This window comes from Dermacentor albipictus, chromosome 4 (assembly GCF_038994185.2).
Source record: "Dermacentor albipictus isolate Rhodes 1998 colony chromosome 4, USDA_Dalb.pri_finalv2, whole genome shotgun sequence".
Lineage (NCBI taxonomy): Eukaryota > Metazoa > Arthropoda > Arachnida > Ixodida > Ixodidae > Dermacentor > Dermacentor albipictus.
Window position 1 is genome coordinate 71,781,132 of NC_091824.1, and position 16,606 is coordinate 71,797,737.

General features: G+C 46.8%; 1 protein-coding gene and 1 long non-coding RNA gene across 2 annotated transcripts in view; one reads left to right on the plus strand and one right to left on the minus strand.

Moving 5' to 3' along the window:
• LOC135902070 (uncharacterized) overlaps positions 1-16,606 on the plus strand; it is a 750,038-nt gene that overhangs the window by 230,911 nt on the left and 502,521 nt on the right. The window lies entirely within an intron of this gene.
• Positions 12,459-15,515, minus strand: LOC135902088 (sodium-dependent proline transporter-like). The gene has a single exon (XM_065431995.1). The coding sequence runs from the start codon at positions 15,489-15,491 to the stop codon at positions 12,600-12,602; it is 2,892 nt and encodes a 963-aa protein (XP_065288067.1). The 5' UTR covers positions 15,492-15,515; the 3' UTR covers positions 12,459-12,599.

A 16,606-nucleotide genomic window follows, 5' to 3' on the forward strand; every position in this document is an offset into this window, starting at 1 on the left:
GATTTTTTATTTAAAAGATTGACACTGCCAAAAAATGTTTTTTTATTTGTTCGTATAGTACATGTTCCAAAGAGGTAACGGAAAAATACTTATGTGCGGAAAAAATTTATTGTGCATGCAGTGAGGCTCCAAACTTGCAACTTTGCGAAGTGGCAAAAACGACGTTCTCCACCTCTTGTGACATATGATTTTTTTCCGAGAAAACTAGGAAGTTTCTTGCAAAACTAAGGTTCATTCCTTGGTGTGGACACATTTGCCCATCAGATATAAAAATTTCATTGAAAACAAAAAATGGTCATGGGACCTCGATTACCGTTCTTATCTGAACATGCCCATATATATATATCGATTATATAATATATAATGTATGTATATAGATATATGTATATATATATGTATATGTATTATATATACGTATATATATGATATATACGTATATATATGTATGATATATAATGTATGTATATAGATATAAGTATATAGCTGGTAACAATGGTATACCTTGCATGTCATCAGAAAAGTTAGGGATTCGGCAATGCAGCACTGAATTCTCAGTTGAGCTCGTCTACAAAATATACCATGCATACCCCTTAGTAAAGTAAGTAAAGCCCCTTAGTAAAGCCACCCAATACTTATGTAAGTCCATGTGAAAAGCACATATCTATAATTGCTGAGCCTGCGTCACGGTCTCGCGTACCCGTTTCCATTTCGTCCCATTCAACGTCTACAACATAGAAATCCCGCGCTATGATGACAATTTGTTCTGAACGGGTAAATCATGGAGCTTCTTATTCAGTGCATCAATACTGGCGGCAGTACTTCGCGCAGCGCGATATACGCATCCCACAATTAAGTAGGGGCGTCCAAGAATTTCGCAGCACATTGCTTCAATGTAGGGCGGTTTGCAAAGAACCGTGTATTTAAGGTTGCATTCCAGAAAGATGGCAATGCCCCCGCCCCTGCTGCTGTGGTCATTTCTGATAACGTTATTTCCCGGAGGGCATATTTCACAATCTCGGACACCCTCATGTAGCCACGTTTCTGTTACAAATACTATATCAGGGTGATGCTCAAATAAAATGTGCTCCAGGCCCACAGCGTAATTAACAATGCTATGGACATGGCCGTTCCGTAGCCGTAGATTGCCCGGATGTGAATGTCAGTCATTTAAGGAAGCAGTGGTTTTTGCATCTGTATTAGACGGGCTGTCAGACACCCGATAGCATTGGTTAGTGGCTTGATCCCTTGCGTACAAAACTCCATTTACCTTCATTTTATCATACAGAAGTGCGACCTTATCTTTTAATTTTTTGTTTTTCAATGCGCTGTTCCACAGGCATTGTCTTTTCCTTCTTACATCATGCGAGAAGTCCTCATTGATGAAAATATTCGTGCACCTGAGCTTATTGCAACTGCGTAGTACGTCTTCTTTTTGTGCGAGGCTTCCCAGGTGCAGAATGGCGGGTCTTGTTCCGTTTGAAGAAGGTTTTCCTATTCGATATATACGTTCGACACTTGTAACTAATAGATTCAGTTTCCCCTGCAGAATTCCCACTACAACCTCCTGCTTCAAAGTGAGCTCCGCCTCATTACCTCATTACGCGTATCTGGAATGCCTCTGATTACAACGTTATTACTTCTGATGTGATTCTCTATTTGGTCAACCTTTTTTATCAGTTTCAACGCAGTGGATCACTGAGTGAACAGTTTTGTTTCAGTCACTTCTACCCTTTCTACCAGTGCAGGTATCTGGGACAAAGCCAATTCGGCACTAAATTTTTTTGTTTTGTTTCCGTTATTTCTGCTTTAATTTTCCTTTGCCTTTCTATCATTGTAAGAGATGTTCCTGCGTTCGAGGGCCAGAGGTTGTTTCAACGTTTCCACTACGCGCTAGCAACATTACAATGACCTCCAAACAGTCGGCAACAAGTACAGGTGCTCCCAGAATAATTCGGAACGCTGGACACGCAGCTGCTCGTCGGCGGAGCGCGCCGGCGGATAAATACAGGCAAGATTTGCGCATGCGCGGTCTCCCTAGCGAGCATGTTTCGCTCCCTAGTGCATCTAGATTGCCGTTGTCCTGCTTCAAGAAGGGCGCTAGGTGCCCTTTAGCATTGTGCAATGGGGGCTGGGCGAATGAATGTCTGTAGCACAGCATGCATGCACCGAAATCTGCATATAAAGGCTCCCGCATTCCTTGCAGCGTATTCTCGCCTTGGTCTGCATCCCGTCTGGGAGATAGCAATGCTTCGCGTGATTACGTGCTAGTGGGGCGGCTTGGCTTCAATGGCAACGCTGCCTTATTTTTCTACCGTGTTAGCCTGTCCTGCGAAATATTAGCTCTTAGTAAAATATCTCCCTATCCGTGTTACTACTAGCTTCGTAATACGAGGACAATTTCCACTATTACATGACCCCTCTTAACGGGTGTGTCTGCGATAGGGCAATAAAAGAGTTTACAAAATGAAATAACGCGGCACGTTCATCAAGGCCAATTTCCCGCACAGGAAGTAACTTCATGCAAAGGGCACTCTAATGAACTCTTCACCACTCTAGTCATTTATTGGCGCACCCCTTTACGTGGTTCGCATATATTGTGCGCCAATCAATCACGGAATCTGGACCATTGGTAGCGAGTATCCTTACGTATTGATCGCGAGTCGGCGTTTGTTGGCGAAGATACTCATTTTCTTTTGCTCAGAGGAAATATACAATGATAATCACGGGTAGGCTGTGTGAGCTGAATGCAAAAAAAAAAATAGTAAGGAGAACACAGTAAATCTAAATAACAGGAAGAACAAGGGGTTCATTTTTTCCACAGTAAAAAAAAAATAATTGAAGCGTAACTGTTTTGTCTAAAGCGATTGGTGTGTTCCGATATCAGTATCTCGCGAATGCGCCGTCCACGCGAAGCGCAGCTTGTTCGCGGCGTGGAATTGACTCGTAGAGCGCATCGACGAAGTCCCTTCTCTCACCAAGACGCTTCCACTCGCGCGTTATGGCGAGCCAGAGCTCGTCGGCACTGGCCCCTCCCAGATTCAGCTTGTATAAGCTTTCCTTCGGTTGAATTCGGTTGACCGCACTTATAGACTTTCCTGTGAGGCGGCATATCTCACGTTGAGGTATACGTTGTGAACTGAGCTTAACTATATTTCTCCGCCCATTCATCGGCACTCTTTTCGGCATGTTGCCTCGTTTGGAAAAGGGGAAATTCGCGTAACTGTCGCTGTTTAAATATGTTCGTTTCCCTTCATCAATCGAGCCGCTGATATCATCACGGTTGCATCAGACGAAGACGCCGCCCTTTGCCAGCGCTAGTCACGGTCACCTACCATCAATATCTTTAGCAAGTGATAAATACGGCCCACACGAAAAATGAAAAAAAAAAAGGCCCAAGGACGCGAACATGCAGACACGAGCGCTTACGCTCCAACGCTAGTGCATGCGCAGACACAGCTTGTCCCAGGCACCATCGGGACAGCCCCCCTTGACAAAACGTCAAGGGGCACCTAGGGCTACCGTTTTGGAGCAGCGCAACACAAACTAGATGCGCTAGGGAGCCAACCTTGCTCGCTAGGGAGACCGCGCACGCGCAGACCATGGGACTACTTCTTCCACGGGTGCGCTCCGCCGGCGAGCGGCCGCGTGTGTGGCGTTCTGAATTATTCTGGGAGCGCCTGTACAGTGATTGCCTGTGGGCTAGTCAGCACTACAAGACAACGACAGTCATATCGAATAGAGTCAGAGTAACGTTTCTCACGAACCTGAGCAAACAGCAGGCAGGGTTTAACGTTCGCATATCTCCGGTGCTGCCAAGCCCACTGACGGTACAGAAGGCATCGTAGCTCAAAGAAACCGCCCCTTGGGTTGATTTAGATGGTCCTAGGGCCTTCGCTGACTATGCACCTTCGGCGACAATTGCCCGTTCCGTAGTTCCGTAGATTTCATGAAGCTTGCGCAAGTCCAAACACCAAGCAGCATGTTCCGACTGAGTAAAATCGTTATCGGCCTGTCCTGAAGCAGAACGAAGCAGCAGCAGCACCTGTGCAAACAGCAAGACAGGGCTTGAATTTCTTGTCTCTCCAGTGCTTCCAAGCCCACAGTCATAAAGCCGTATTCATGCCGCCATGCTTGTTGCCGACTTTGGGAAGTTAGTGCCATAACAAAGCTAGACTATATTGAAGTGTGTCGCATTTAGGCAAAGCAACGAGGGTCTCAGAATGACCTCGTAAATGGGCCATCAGGAATACTGTTGTCGCTACATTGTTCAAATGTTAATTGCCTTGTCGACGACATTTATCATCACATGCATTCTGCCATAATTTTTCTTTGTCCTTCGTTGATGTTGAAACCCGGTATGACGAACATCAATGACAACTACGTTATTTCAAATAGGCAACTGCAATGCAAAAATTTCAAGGCTGATTTGACCGAGATGTGGTTTGGCGACTCTTTAGGCCGGCATTCCAGGATTGTTTTTTCCGAAAGCAGCTATTTGTCCAGACGGGCCAGCGCAGTCGCGCTTGACTTACTATGTGCGCTGGGCCAGGGACAACGACAAAGAACGTGTTCAGTGGTTTGCTCGCTATCGCAGTGGTCGCACGCCGCAGTATGTTCCCTATTTATGCGAAAAGCATCATACAGAAACAAAGGATTTCATGACAGCGATGCCAAGCCGCAGTCGTCAAAGTACTGTTGCCTTGGGTCGGAACAGTCCAGGTGGAGGACGACGTCGAAAGGAGTCCAGTTTGTGCAGACGCGTGGGCTGAAAATTTGGTGTGTTTCAGAAAAATTGTGTAGCAACATTCGCCAGCACTCGAAGTTGCACCTGTTCTTGAAGAATGGATTGGTTTGCACTTAATACGTTTTTTGGCCTTTGCTTTATCTCTCCGCTATTATTTCCGTCATTTGTTTCTCCTTCCTCATGCGTGATGTAGATTAGCAATCCACAACCTCTTCCAGTTAATCGCTTTGACTCCCCCCCCATTTCTGTCTCCCTTTCTGGAATAAAGAGGCGGACTGACAGCTACAAACACACATTGATGACGATCGAGGTCGTCGTCAGTGTGGTGTAATGTATGGAGAAGTTAGCTCCCCTTTCATTAAAACTTATTTCTTTTGAAGACACCACTCTAGTATGAGCTGTACAATAAATAAAAGAGCGTTAGTTTTCCTATTCCCTGATCCTAGTGGCACTGAGAATACGGGTCGAAAAACAGAAGTACTCAATGCACAAGTTAGAATATGTGTATACCGAAGCTTTAATGAAGCACGTAAATAAATGTTATGAAGCTCGTCATCTTCTGAATTGCACATTGCTGCACATTGAATGAGTGCCTGCGTGGCTGCACGCGGACACCTATCTGGCTGATACTATAGAAACGTAAGCTTTGACATTTGTGAAGGCTAATGTGCCCTTTTATGACACACAATTCTCGCCAGCATTTAAGTATTTATGAATGAACACTGAAACTGTAGCGCTGTGACGATGTCTTTCAGGCCACATTGTAGTACCTACTGGGCTCAGGCAAAAAAAAAGATACCAGTCGTCTTATAAATGGTGGCCCTTTAGGTGTGACAGCAAAACCTTGTGTATAGATGAGGCAGGAACGCAAATGAGTTTGAGGAAAAAGGAGCAAGAAAAGTGACTAGCACAATGGAACACTGTTCCAGTGCACAAATACACACTCACGAGCAGGGAACGACAACAAGAACGCCAGACATCACCAAAATTTTGTCAACGAAAACAGGGCTTCATTTACACAGGAATGCTTTACAGGTGCATCCGAAGGCTCAAAGATATTTCTTAAACCAGGCCATGGTTATGAAAGGTGGCAAGAAGCGGACGATGGAAAAAGTTTCATGTCACTCACGTACAATCTTGCACCAGCTAGCCCACCTGTCTACGCTGTGCAAACTCACGCCTGAAAGCGCATCTTTGTGGTTAATCTGATCTTTTGTCAAATGAATTAGGGCATTATTGTGCCTATACACAGTACCTTAAGTATCAACTAGTACAGATACGGTGTGCCACCTAAGTTTAAGAGCGCACAGAATACTGTAACAGTAGCAAACTCATGGACCGGATTTATCCCGTAGATCGTCACACTTATCCAGCTTATATGGCCTTGCATAAGGCATATTAGCGCAGCAAAAATACAACCCGCATAAATGAAAGCAATACAGACGCTGTTAGCGTTGTGTGTAGTGCGGGCGCCTAATTTTGTTGTATTGTATATGACCCACCTGCCTAAATAAGTTTGGGAACACGTCGACGGAGAACAGAACATTGAGATGTAGTCTCTGACACGTCGTCGCCAATTGCCAAATACAGGAGTATCTGAAATCAGTAGACAGAATAAACAGGCCCGGGCAGATAAGCTTTGAAACCCGTGAATTGTCATCTTGTCACTTCTATTAGGTCGCTCATTACCAGGTCCTTAGTTTACTGTGAAATGTTCTCGTTACATTTGCGCAAATTCCATTTCACAAAGGTGCCAGAACTTCACTTTTTCTCTCAATTGCAACCAGATGTTTGCAACACCATGGACCCGAGCGCGTGGGGCTCGGACCCTTGGAAGCCTAGCCGTGCTTAGCTTAGCCATGTGCGGAAAAAAGGGGACTCTAGTGATTGGGCCAGCGCCGAATGCGTGGACAATCAAGGCTCCTCGGTACATACAGGACACCTGTTCGGCATCTGCTTCACTTAGACAGCACCCCCGGATGGACCCACCCCGGAAAAGCGGTAGCCTTCTCCTCTCATCATTCTGTTAACTCTATTACTTTTGTTCCTTCTTTAGACTGTACTGTCTCGTCTTTCTTTTTCGTCATTTGCTGGTTTTCTGGCGACTAATGATATCCTGGTTTGGAGTAACCAACCTGGTTTATAGCATATTTGGTTGTGTTCGGCTGGCATAGGCAGGCCTTGTCCTGTCGCCTACCCTTTTCGTGCACCGCGGTGACTGGTTAGCACCTCTGCCGATATCAGTTAAACTTTTATGGAGTCATCGCTCCACGACTTCTTAATCATCCTCTTAAAAAGAGGAGGCACACCACTGAATCTTTGACTTTTCCTTCTGCCCAAGGTATTCTCCCGCATTTCCACGTGATCCGCAGTTAGTGAAATCCCTGAAGAGCCTGTCAGAATACTATCGCCTTTTGTTACCTTACAAATGCCTCATGGACACGTCCAACCCAGGATGCAAAGCTAGAAGGCCAGTAGGGACCTACTCCGTGGCACAATTTGGGTTTTGCGTATGTAAAAACACCCGCAAAACACAGCCGAGTGATTAGCCACGCGGCCGGTTCATCGGCTTTCGCTGGCTTCTTTGAAGGTAATTTTTTTTTACGTAACACCTATAGAGCAGCGGAAAAATGAATCGGGAGGCTTTCATGATGGCCCACAACTTTCTGATTGACAGTATTGCTCTGGTTAGATTAATGAAAAGTTCAATAATTATTAGCAGGTAATGTTTATAGGTTAAATACGAAAAATTGTGCAGGTCCGACGTAATCTGGCAAAAGGCTGAGTTGTCCCAAGCGACGGCGAACAACATTACCTTGGCTCTGTCCAGCTAAATGGAAATCACGTATCTTTCAATTTTGGCACAGGTTACGTGGGAGACCTTGTCAAAGGAGCAGAGTAAGCATGGTAGAATCGCACCATAATGAAAAATCAATAACGACAGCCAGAGATCCAAAGTGACCATACTGAAATAAGTGTACATAAAATTTACATACATAAAGTAATTTGAAGATAAACTAGCTTGTTTCAGAAGCAATTGACACCCACAAGTACTTTGAACCCAGCAGTACTTCAAGTGTTCAGCCGAAGTGGAGTTACTGTCAAAGGTACCTTCGCGGTGCTCCCCCTCCTCTATGAATGTCTTGCACTGCGAAGGCCATGGAAGAGCTCGGCGTGCCCACAACGCTCCTCCTACTGACCTTCACCTTGGCGCGAAGTTCAAGATTGATTCGGGATCTTCACCTAGACGATTTGGGATGTTCACGTAGAGGGATTTCCACGTAGAATGCAAGATTTTGACGCCTATGGGGCCCCCACTGTTATCCAAACACGATTGCCTTTTTCGTGCAGAAGTGCGGTTGAGTAAGCGGGCACCCAGAGGCGGACGTGCTATCTGCGCTTCGTAGCAGACCACCAGCTACACGAAACTGCATGCCGAATGATCATGTCTAAATTTTATGAATTTTTTATAAATCGTCTGTTGCAGATATCGTAATTCTACGCCTTGTGCTGGATTCTTCAGAGTGGTGACCATTACTTGCGCGAAAATTAAAAACACTTATTCAATTGATTGCGCCGAGAATTACGGCACACAGGCAATTAACGATTTGTAGCTGTGAGTATGCAAGGCGGATCCACTTGGAATGATTTCCACAATGACAGCCGTTTGGAGGTGTGCGCTATAAAAAACGCTGTAGAGATGCATTCTCGTTTCATATAATTTTCGAACAAAATACTCTTTGGTGCCTCCTAGGACATCACCTGGAACGCCCAAATATTTCGTCCTACATTTGGGGAAATATTTCCCAACTGGTATACTCCTGGAAATTCATGTCAAGTGATCTATCTCACAAGCTCACCGGCTACAATTCGCAGATTGCCATATGTGCCGGAAAGTAATTATGTGACGTAGTGAATTTTCGAAAATTAGTGGAATCTATTAATGTCCGCCTCTATGAATGAAAAAGCTCAGGGACAAATGGTGTCGTACCGACGACACGTTATTTCTTTTTATTTTGTAAAACTTCAAAATTATCCCCCAGCTGGAGTGGGCCGTAGCACGCATGTGCTAAGTGGTGCGGACCAGCTATGTCCTGCACCAGCTTGACTGACGGATAGTAGCCGCATCCAACTTGTGCATTTTCAAGCGCTGCCAATGACTTAATACGAAGTGATGACGGCCAAGGCGTCCGGCCACGAGTGGCCAGGAGTCCCACGTGTGCTGGTGAGCTTACATGTGGCCTGACCTTAAGTTTTGCATAGTTCGAGGGTAGTTGAGGGTTTAAAACTAGTCGAAATTAGTGACGCCCAACGGCTACGATACCGACAAGCACGGCGGCCAAAGTTTAATTCCTACCCAGGCTTCCGTGGCGGAGCGTGCGCAAACGATAGTCGGCTTCTTCCGAAACTACGTAAATCTTATCGGAAACCGAAAGCAGATTTTAACTTACATCAGCCTGTTTAATTAAGGGAAGCTGAAGAGTCTGTCGAATTCAATATATACGGATGCGGGAACCTTATAAACCATGCAGGTAAAATTTTGGAGAGATTTTTCACTTAGGAGCGACGCAATCAAAGGTTAAAATTGCGCTGTAGCTCCGCCCCCCGTCGAGTGCCGCGCGCTGCTGCTGACGCTGACGATGCGAGCGGAGACCGGAAACCGCGGCTTACTGACGTCAACACTGGTGTTCCGCTCCTTCGCAGTCTCCGCGACCGTGCCTGACCGGGCTTATTTCTGCATGCGTGCCGTCCTAATCTCCTTCGCTCGACCCTACATTCCTTTATTTGTGTGTATATAGGAGTGGTAGTTGACGTGCGCAGCATCAATTGTACTTGTAGGCCGATCATGTCGGCGTTCTGTGCAGCCTACGCTTGCACGAACACCAGCGACCTCGTCGATGTTCCGATGCTCCATTAGTTCCTGCAAGACAAGAAGCTTTCAGCTAAGTGGGAGGCTGCTGTGAAGCGAAACAACTTCAAGCGCTCAAGAACAAGTGTTGTGCTCTAACCACTTCCGTGAGGATTACTACCGGAGTTTTTCAATAATGCATGCTTTGGGTTCTCCTAAAACAAATATTTAGCACGCCGAGCGGAAGGTGCCTGTTTATCGCCCACCCTTGCCGCAGGTTTCATCGCCAAGCGCCGCGAATTTTCTATTCGCACATGTGTTGTGAAACAGCCTGCATGCAGCTACCTTAACGCAGTGCAAGGGTAAATTTGCATGTGTTGGAAAGCCTGCTCACGCCAAGACGCTGCGCTCCCCCTTCTCTCGCACACATAAGAAACCGACCATCTCACGTAGCCGACGGAATTCGCCGGTTACGAGTAGCGTTCTATACTACACGAAGGTTCTATACTACACGTGCTACAACTGCCGGTAAACTTTTCCCGCGTTTAAACCGTCTGTGTAGATTGCCGACAGCTTTGGGGCAGCGCACAAATGCTGAAGATGGCATCACCGCTTACGTTCTACGAGGAAGCATGCAGGAACATAAGACTACAGTTGTTTTCCCGGAAACGTACTCACTGGAACGCTGAATGCAGCTTAGCAAAAAACATACTCGCCAAAGAACGTTTCCAACACAAAGAGATGCTAACGCTTCGCCTTTGTTCACGTGGAAAGCAGTGCTTGCACCAGCATTTCTTGCTTCTTGGAGAGGCCGGCTCTTCGCAATCGGCTCGTACATGTAGTATGTACATGTATGTACGTACGTGTAGTATGTACAAGTATGAACCCTTTACACGTTGTCTTGCACGCGACAGCGAAAGCGCTACAAGCGAGGCGATGGCCGCCGCGTTCACTCGTCGTCTGCAAGCCGAACTCCACGCGAGCGACGGCTTTGAGTGACGACTTCCCGTTATGAGGGCAGCAATATACGCGCCGAAACTAGCGTGACGCATGCTTTATCAATTTAAGTTGATGTATTTTACTGAAGAAAGAGCATAAAATATTTCTGAAGGTCTTGCACTAGGTTATTATTCTTGCTGGTGTAAAATTCAATAATTTGCTCGTTCCGTGCAACAAACAGCAGTATTTGAGTTATGTACATCGAGTTTCGGGTTCGCACAATTGGCTAGTCGTTCATAGCATTTCCGGGCGACGAGCGACGAGTTCTAGATTTCTATAAACGAGCAATCGAGCAATAACACCGAGCCATTTGTTCAAGCTACGGCCCGTTTTGTCGCTCGTAGCCGTCGCCCATCACCGTCGAGTGGAAAATCGCTCTCGTAAAGTTTGGACTCAACGCCGAACTCCTCAGAGAAACGCAAGCTCTCGAAAATTTCCATGACCGCCTCAGCAAAACACCACCAAACTACTTTGCACCATGCTTCGTGTGTAGCCGCAGCAGTCGGTCCAGACGAACACCAATGTTGAAGTCACGAGGGGCCCGACCAATCACAGGCGGAAACGAGGCGCGCGACCTGGGCGTGTCTGCTGCTGCACTTTACGTCGAAATAAAATATGTTTGCGCTTTCTTTCACTCAATTTGGATGCGATATTCGAATTCAGAGGGTTGAAAACAACGGCGTACTGCTCTTCAATCATTTTTTCCGGAAAACCTTTCAGCTTCCCTTTAAGCTGCGTCAATAAATATACGCATTAACAGTGGCAAAAACCACATTGATCTCAAGACCCTTCTCTATTGCTCTCAGCTATCAGTCTATAACAGCCGCTTATGCGTGAAGCTTACGTATCACTACGTATGAAAACCGGCTGCTTCGCAGCAGGCGAGGAGAAGGCCTCGTTTGAAAATAGTGCTTGATAAATATGTGGCTTCGTGCTGCGATTCTGAGCTCCACAGCAGAGATGTTCACAGCAGCGTATGGTATCTACGAACTGCCTTGTTTTTTTACCAAACCCACAGGGTTGATCAAGACTGATAAAGATAACTAGGTAAAGAAAAAGATGTCTTCTCGGGCTTCTAAAATAAAGATTTCCATTACCGAAGGGCCAATCGAGGAGCTTATTACCACCCTACATGATGATGATGATTTTCTCCTGTCTGGAAAAGGTAACAAAAATCCCTAATACCGGCATAATATATATATATATATATATATATATATATTGAAGTAGCCGCGCGTATGCAGTGGTTGATTGACGTTTCGGCTGGGGTCCGGCCTTCATCAGATTCAGATAAAGCTGATGAAGGCCGGGCCCCGGCCGAAACGTCCAGAAACCGCTTCATACGCGCGTCTACTTCACTGTGAATATTTACCCGGACCCAGAACTGCTTTTTTTCTGTTATATATATATATATATATATATATATATATATATATATATATATATATATATATATATATATATATATATATATATATATATATATATATATATATATATATATATATATATATATATATATATATATATATATATATATACATTTCCGTCATAGCAGCGGAGCTCATTAGCGAATTGACACGGGAGCTGCTGAATCTGCGCCTCTCTAGAGGCTGATTTCATCGCACAGTGTGCATCAAACATATGCCGAATAGATAACCTAAATGATAACAGTAAAAGTGGAAACTTCATTGCGGTGTTCCGCCGTATGTGTAAATATCTGCACACCTCGTGGTTGGCACTACAAATAGACAAAATATACAGAAAAACATTTGTGCGTGAGCTAGTACAAGCATTTACTTCATGAGAAAAAGAAAAAAGGAGTGTACAATGATTATTGCACCTATACGTAGCTTCTTACGGTAGTCAAACGAGAATAAAGTAGGTTCCTGCGAGTATTGAAATGCTTGCTGTGCAAACGGCGATTTACGTACTTTCACGTCACATGGGTAGTGACTAAAATTGAGCAATAAAATTTGAGCTGCAGGTAATTGTGGCCGCCTTTATTTATGACGTGCGGCTTCCCTTAGAGCCGATTTTACTAGGGCTCGCCATAGCGCTGCCTTTAGCGCTGTCCTTCGGGCTGCACTCAACACTGCCCTGATTGACGTCAGCGCTTTCCGACCCTGATGACTTGCGCTTCTTGCTTGCGGATTTCTTAGCCTTGTACAGTTGTTTTGAGCCCCTCTTCTTTTCTAATCGTGAAGACGACGTCCGCCTATTCTTCTTTCTCTTCTGCCCGGGCCGTTCTTTGCTCATCAAATGCTGTGCGTGCTTTTCACTGAGTGACGGACTTTCGATGCCAGAATGCGCAGCCATCTCCTCTGGAGTTTTTACGCCACCTTCTATCGGCTGCGCTAAATGTGTTGCTGATTCAGGGGCTGCAACCAGACCTTGCCTGCTGCCCATTTTGCCTGCTGTACCAGTGGTGCTTGTCGGTTTGACGTCACATTTCAAATGGTGCAGCGGAGAAGCTGGTGGAAGCGGTACCGCCCTTTGTTTTCTGTCGCTTTTCTGTACCGCGTCCTTCGGAAGCTTGACGTGGCCTTCCGTCTGAGGCAGCGCAAGCGCCGCAGCAGCCGCCAAACTCTGCCCTTTGTCTGCCTCTCTCTTGCTTTCGAGCGATGATTGAGCAACGCGCTTGGCAGGTTCGCCGTTGACCAGGGCTATTTTCTCCGCGAAGGCGACGTCTTCTGGGGAGAGAGCGCAAAGCGCGGTGTCCACATTGTCGATAATCTTTCGAATCTCTTCGACGTCTTCCTTGGCAAACACCGATGTCGGAACGGTGTCGATGTTTCTCTCGTAACCGGGCACCTTAATCTGAATGGATGAAGAAGTGTCATCCGGAAAGCCTGCTTGAGAGGTCGCATCTCGGGATGGTACCCTGGAAGAACGGAGTCCGAACTGCCGCTCAAGAAGCTCGTTGAAGTTCTCGCTGTAACGGGGCGTCGTCATCACATCGGGGGCGAACGAGACCGACCGCTCCGTGGTGCCCGCCGTCCCCGTCTCGCGTGTGTCTATCGTCTCCGCCACAGTCACCGTGTCGCCGCGACTCGTTCCAGCAGCGTCGCTAACCTGGCCACTTGTGGCTAGACTCGGCTGGTCGGGCAGGGCACCCTTTCTCGACGCGAAGCCAAATTCTTGCAGCAGACCTCGGCACTCGCGAGGGGCAACTTTGTCATCTGGCAACCACGTCATTGCTGGTGCCATGATCTTCTCCCACGGGTGGACCGTGAGAAGGGCGATGAGGTAGGCAGGGATAAAACTGACTGCGACAATGATGATCCAGATTCCGAGCAGGTTCGCGAAGTAACTAAGGCGAACGCCCGTGTTCCCTTCTGGAGACGGCTCCATTACCTCGATGGCCAGCAGCATGGTTAGTTGAAGAGGCACTCCGAATGTCCACGATAATCGCGTCATCAGGTTCGGGTAGTTACCCGTCATTGTGTGATAGTCTGCCATGACGCGGTGAATACCGTAAATTCGCACAATTACTAGCACTTCTATCAAAAGAGACAGCGCCGCAATGACCTCAATGTTAGGCATGAGCAGCCTGATTATGTATGGTCCAGAGGTGGTGGTCACACAAAGTCCGAAAACGTAGAAGCACAAACAGGCAGCTAAGCGGAGCTCGTTCCGAAACTTTGCAAATCCTGGAAATTCAAACACGACCGCTTCGAGGATAACTTCAGGACCTATCATCATGTATCCCAGGGCATTGGCTAACAACCAGGTGAAGTACACTGCGCACCAAAACCGCGTCGTATCCAAAATCGTGAGGGTCTCGGGCATTATCACGTGTTCAATATCGGCACTCTGCAAGATGCGCTCGATGTCCATGTCCTTAACAGAAGACAGAAATCCAACGTGCGCGTAGAAGAGGAGTCCGTAGAGTAGCGAAGATATCAGTTGCATTAGAGCTACGACGGTTGAAAATGTTGCTATCTTGGTTTTGAATATATTGAAGCGTGCAGTGCTCAGGAAACCCCCACTGAAGATGCCGATGTTGCTTATTGCCACCTTCAGCGCGTCTCGCCAAAGCTCGTAGCTGATGACGCCTGACAGCGGTGCCCTGACTAAGATATTGATTCCGCGATCACTGCACTTTAGTGCCAAAGAATTCACGAGCATCAGCGTCAGCGTAGTGATGGTCAGGGTGGCGATAACGTACACTGCGTACTCGGCGTTTTGCAGGCCGTTTCTGGTGGCGGTGAAGACGAGCAGCCAGAGAACCGCCATCGTGATGGCTATCTCCGGATGAATCGCGCTGCGGCCGTCCGTCGAGAGCCGGAGAACCCTGGTGTCGAAGAACAGACGCGTAGCGCTGTGCGTGCCGTTGACGCAGTCGCTGAAGTTGTAGGCGGACTCGGGGACAAGCACCGTTGTCGTGCCGTTCGTCACCGGCATTCCCTGCGTCTCGTGCGAGTGCCGGTAGCGCTGAACTATGCGTTCCTGCACGCTGCTACAAAGCACCATTTTTCTTTGCAGCTCGTAGCACGAGTCGGATGGCCGGTAGTGGCTGCAGTCAGCCCACGGGAGAGTAGATCGGAACAAGCTGGCCAGGAACACGGTCGAGTAGGAGCACTCGGTCACGAAGATGGTCATGCCAAGCGTGAAGTAGAAGGTCATCGTGTGGCCGAGACCCCGCATGCCCGGCACAGTGTCGAAGATTCCGATGTTTCCGGCGCCCATGAACTGGGCTAGCACGCTCTCCAGTTGCATCACTGGGATCACCACGCTCACCGTAAGCGTCGTGTAGGCGATCACGAACGGGGCTCCGCCATGTATGAAGAGGAGTCGAGGCAGAGTGAAGATGCCGTTCTTGCTCGCGATGACGGCGGCGAACGTCAGGAACTGCTGAGTGCGGCTCTGGTAGCGGCGGCGATCCGAGGTGCTCATTGCGACCGCCTAGAAGCCCAAGGTTCTTCTTCTTCTACCACTACAGCTGCTTCCGCCAAGCCACTTGCCAGCCATTTGTTCAACCAGTGCCTCTCGTTGTCAATAGATTATCATTAGAGAAACTGGCGATTATTTTGGTCTCTGAATTTATTTACGGTGAGAGCAGCAAATATGAATTGAATTGAATTCAAGGATTTTACGTGCAAAACAACTATTTGATTATGAGGCACGGCGCAGGGAAAGACTGGTGATTGATTTTGACGACCAGGGGATCTTTAACGTGCCCCCAATGCACGGGAAACGGATGTCCTTGCATTTCACCTCCATCGAAACCAGACCGCCAATGCCAGGATTTGATCGCGCTTTCTCTTGCTTAGCGCCGCAACACCATAGCCGCTAAGCCATCGCGGAGAGTAGCAACCAAGGAGGTTTCAATTTCTTCAACCTCCTGGCTAGCAGCAATCTCCCACAATGAAGAACGTCATCTAATTCTTGGTTGTCTGGTAGAGGAATGGAGAAGAATCCAACTGTTACATCGTTGTTTTCTGCGGTTGAGGGGTAAGAGCATGTAATCTAGTATTTTGAAATATATATGAAAATATCAATATTTTGTTATATGTATTAGATAGTTGTCGTTAGGGTACCATATCTGGCGAGAAATTTCTCTGGCAGCAAGCCCAAGGCTACGTGGGCGGAACCTACAGCAAGTTTTACCTATTGTTGCAATCCCGCCCCATATGTAATACCCCCGTGTGGCATCTTTAAGGAAATAAATAAAGAAAGAAAGTAGTCCGACCGATCGATTTCACCAGCGTGTTCCGCTATAACATGTTGTCCATAACGTTGCCACGTGAGCCTGTGGTGAATATTCATGATCCATGTAAAAGTAGCGTAACGCATCATCGAATGTATAGCACATTTATCAGAATTATATATATATATATATATATATATATATGTTAACAGTGGTATAGCTTGCATGTCATCATAAAAGTTGGGAATTCGGCAATACAGCACTGAATTTTCGATTGAACTCGTCTGCAAAATATGCCATGCATGTCCCCTTTCGGTTACTCCATCGATTATGCGCTTTCTGTATATATATATATATATAT

Bases quoted from the DNA above. Each gene is read 5' to 3' on its own strand.
- LOC135902088 (XM_065431995.1), bottom strand. From the start codon at position 15,491: ATGAGCACCTCGGATCGCCGCCGCTACCAGAGCCGCACTCAGCAGTTC.